This window comes from Mangifera indica, chromosome 12, assembly GCF_011075055.1.
Source record: "Mangifera indica cultivar Alphonso chromosome 12, CATAS_Mindica_2.1, whole genome shotgun sequence".
Taxonomy (NCBI): Eukaryota; Viridiplantae; Streptophyta; class Magnoliopsida; order Sapindales; family Anacardiaceae; genus Mangifera; species Mangifera indica.
This window is the reverse complement of record NC_058148.1, coordinates 6,496,847-6,500,802: the sequence shown is the minus strand read 5'-3', so window position 1 is coordinate 6,500,802 and position 3,956 is coordinate 6,496,847. Positions and strand designations below refer to the sequence as shown.

At 35.7% G+C, this 3,956-nt stretch overlaps 1 protein-coding gene across 2 annotated transcripts; it reads left to right on the top strand.

The window, feature by feature from the left end:
• Window positions 1-261: 261 nt before the first annotated feature.
• Window positions 262-3,534, top strand: LOC123193027 (type I inositol polyphosphate 5-phosphatase 10-like). 2 transcript variants are annotated; one of them, XM_044605783.1, is made up of 10 exons: window positions 262-332; window positions 464-548; window positions 1,089-1,167; window positions 1,288-1,392; window positions 1,752-2,271; window positions 2,360-2,553; window positions 2,660-2,768; window positions 2,850-2,998; window positions 3,084-3,300; window positions 3,402-3,534. In XM_044605783.1, the coding sequence occupies exons 1-9, from the start codon at window positions 300-302 to the stop codon at window positions 3,277-3,279; spliced, it is 1,470 nt and encodes a 489-aa protein (XP_044461718.1). In that variant the 5' UTR covers window positions 262-299; the 3' UTR covers window positions 3,280-3,300; window positions 3,402-3,534. The 2 variants fall into 2 exon arrangements, with proteins under 2 accessions (XP_044461718.1, XP_044461717.1); XM_044605782.1 differs by lacking the exon at window positions 3,402-3,534 and having other exon boundaries at window positions 3,084-3,389.
• The last annotated feature ends 422 nt before the right edge of the window (window positions 3,535-3,956 follow it).

Here is a 3,956-nt window from a genome sequence, read left to right as displayed (position 1 = left end):
TGGTTTTGGTTCAAAAGTTGACTTTTTTGAATCAAACCCATATGGGTTGTCAATTCTCTTTCATGCTTTGCCACCCATATTTATGATTCAGATCTTCCCTCATTTTCTCAGCTTTAGTTTTTGTTCCCCTTTTGGTATCTCTTCATTCTTCTTCAATCTCATTGCTTTCCTTTTATTGTCATTCATTTGTTTTTCCTTATCCATCGATTGGTTTGCTTTATTATAATGTTACTGAAGAATGTTTTTCTTGATTCTGTATAGGAAAGATTGATGATATTACTTTGATTTCACAAAAAAAAATGACTCTAAGGAATCAAGAAACCAAGAAGAAGGTGATCAGTTTCATTACCTTTTCGTGTTACATGTATATGTATTTTCTTTAAGTTAATTGTTTTGGCTATGTGTAATCTCTGCCATTTTGATTCTCATTTCTGAATGTTTCTTTTTACCCTTATGGTTTCAGTCAATATTCCAAAAAATATTCTTGGCTAAAGACAGGAATGGTCCAAATGAAAAGAAAATGGATAAAGAGACATTTGATATCTCTGGTGAGTCATGTTTAGATGCTGTGTGATGTAATATAAGATTGTTGATCAGTATTCTTTTTTTCAAAAAACTTTATGTTAAGATACCGCAAAGGGAATGTTCTGTGTTGCCTCTTTTATAATGTTTAAAGGAGATTCACATGCATGCATAGACATTTATTGCTATAAATTTTGTTTGAAGATGAAGATTTTGTATTGCTTACTGTATCATGGAACAATTTTGTCTCCTTTTTACACCTTTTCCGGTCAATGAAATTCAAAGATATTAAGTTGATAAGGCTTGATGAGGTATAGGAGAAGCCAAAGGAAAAGACAAGGAATAGGGGTTTCAGCATAATTGCAATTTGTAAATCTGAGAATATATTCTGAGTTTAAACTTTTATCTCGTGTAAAGGAAGGAAGCAACAAAGGCATGACTTTAACTTTCTGTCCATACAACCCTATTTCAATGTTATTCTTCTTTAATCTTCTTTTAATCTGTGCTTATAAATTCTTTTCCTTGTTCATGATGATTGAAGTTTTTTTGCTTGTTTATGCTCGCAGAAGCACCTTCTGATTCAGCACTCGACTCTTTGTACTTCAGCAGTGTAGCAATGCCAAGGCAGCGTGTCCAGTCCTTCCGGTACTGATAAAAAGTTTACTTTCTGTCAGTTTTGGGCTTTTAATGATTTTTTTAGCAGTTGATTATGATTATTTTTAAATCAGCTTAGATTTTGAACTTTCCTGTTTTTGTTTGTTTAAGGGTTTTTGTTGCAACATGGAATGTTGGAGGAAAGTCTCCCCACAGTGGCCTCAATCTGGCTGATTTTCTTCAGGCTAACAACCAATCTGATATATATGTTTTAGGGTACTCTCTTTCTCTTTTCTTTTTATTTATTCAAAATTGACTTCTTGTCATGTTTTTCCCTGAGAAAAATCTATTAGAATACAAAACAAGTAGTTCAGATGCTGCCTAATGTTAATTTTCCATATTTGTATTTTTTGACTCCTCCTGAGAAGGAGTATTTATCAGATTTGGTGCCTAATAAGATGCAAACATGGCTCTTACTACATATGCTGGTTTAATACTAGAAAACCATGATAAAGAGTTCAAATGCATAAGATAGTCAAAAGTTGGACAGTTTCTTTTCTATTTGGTATTATTTGGTTAAGTCTGAGATGCATACAAGCTTATTACTTATTTCAATTTTTGTTTTAATTGATCAGTTTTCAGGAAATCGTCCCTTTAAATGCTGGTAATGTGCTAGTTATAGAAGATAATGAACCAGCTGCAAAATGGCTGACTTTAATTAACCAGTCGCTGAACAAGTCGCATAGTCAAGCCTCTAGAGGATTGAAATCGACCCCCTCTTTCAGCAGCTCACTGTTCTTCCAGAAACCTTCTCTTAAAAAGGTCAGCAATTCTTTCAGGACAGAGAGTAAAAGGAGGCTCAAGACTTGCAACTGCGCACCTGAGCTCGAGAAGAAGAACAGCAAAGAATTCTGCTTTAGATGCCCACAATCATATATTAGTGAAGATGATTATTCGTCCGAAGAGGACGAAGACGTGCCTGGTAACTTTGACATGGCTGATATTTCCAGTCACATGAAATATAGCCTTGTGGCAAGCAAACAAATGGTGGGAATATTTGTCACTGTTTGGATGAGAAAGGAACTTGTGCCTTATGTAGGCCACCTAAGGATCTCCTGTATTAGTCGCGGCATCATGGGCTGCCTTGGAAACAAGGTATTTGGTGTTTCTTTTCCCCAGTTAACTGAAACATTTACTTATCATGTTAACAGAGGCATTATGTTTTTTGTTTTTGTGGTTGCAGGGGTGTATTTCTGTCAGCATGTCTTTCCATCAGACAAACTTTTGCTTCATATGCAGTCATTTAGCATCCGGAGAGAAAGAGGGTGATGAGCTTAGGAGAAATTTAGATGTCATAGAGATACTTAGGAACACACAATTTCCGAAGATTTGCAGAACGCCTAGCAGTAGGGTGCCTGAGAAAATTCTGGACCATGAGTGAGCATCTGCCAAACAATTGACAAGTACTCTTTAATTTTCCTTTCCAACAAATTTCTTTACCTGTTTCGCTGAATTTCAGTTTTTTACTTGTTAATGGACCTAGTCGGGTTGTTTGGTTCGGGGATTTGAACTACCGGATAGCATTGAGTTACTCTGAGACTCGAAAGCGTCTGGAGCAGAACGACTGGGATAGGCTGTTAGATAAAGATCAGGTAACAGTTTATTCTGAAGCAGTATGGATTTAGCTATTTTGCTGTATACTTACATGGAGTTTTCTGCTGCTTGTTCGATAGCTCAAGATCGAAAAGGATGCCGGGCGAGTGTTCAAGGGATGGAAAGAGGGAAAAATTTACTTTGCTCCTACATACAAATATTCTTATAATTCAGATATGTATGCCGGAGAGACTATTAAAACAAAAAACAAAAGGAGAACTCCTGCTTGGTATGTTTAAAATTAAGCCTGTTGCTTGCTAAATGTCTCATCTGTCTTAGCTATAGTTTTTATTTATAACAGTTAAGAATTACAGGTGTGATAGAATACTCTGGCATGGAAATGGAATTCAGCAGCTTTCTTATATTCGTGGGGAGTCCCGTTTTTCTGACCACCGGCCTGTATGCGCCACATTTATGGTGGATGTGGAAGTGGCGGAGGGAGGCTTAAGAAGAAAATTATCCGGCAGTAACATGAAAGTTGGAGTTGAAGAGCTTTTACCACTTACCTGAAAGTAACTGCAGCTAAAATATGTGAGTTGATATGCAGAGGAGTCAAGTTTTTGCTATTAAAAAATATAGAGCATTTGTGAAGTTTCAATCTCCATACTTGGATTGTTTCTGCATGTCATCAGGTACTAATTTACTGAGCATAACCATTAGGAGATTGAAGAAACACCAAATTTTGCTAATTCATATTGGAAGATGAAATTCTCATGGTAGTGTCATGTATAAGGTGTCAGAAGAAGCATCCCAAGTTCAGGAACCTGTAGTTGAGCCACACGAGTATCAATTAAGCATGGATGAAGAAGACAACAAAATTTATGCAAGTGTAGTTGGCTAGTCGTGGGTGGATACAAGTCGAGTTCGGCTAGAGTTTGTCAAACTAGAACTTAGGGTAGCCCGAACTTGGCTTAGTGTGTAAGTTTAAAGCTTCAAAGTTGACTCAAATTTATGGTTCAAAATAGTTGCTCGAATTTAAATAAAAATATTTGAACATCTTCTATTTTATTAGTGCATGATTCCAACAAATTTTCATTTATAACGTTTAAACAATTTTGTACTCTTAATAATTTGACCTTAAAACTTAAAACAACAACTACAACCAAAAGTAAAGGTACTTATTTTCAACATTTTTAAAAATGTTCCTCTATCTATCTAGACATCTCTTGATCTTGAAAAACACAATG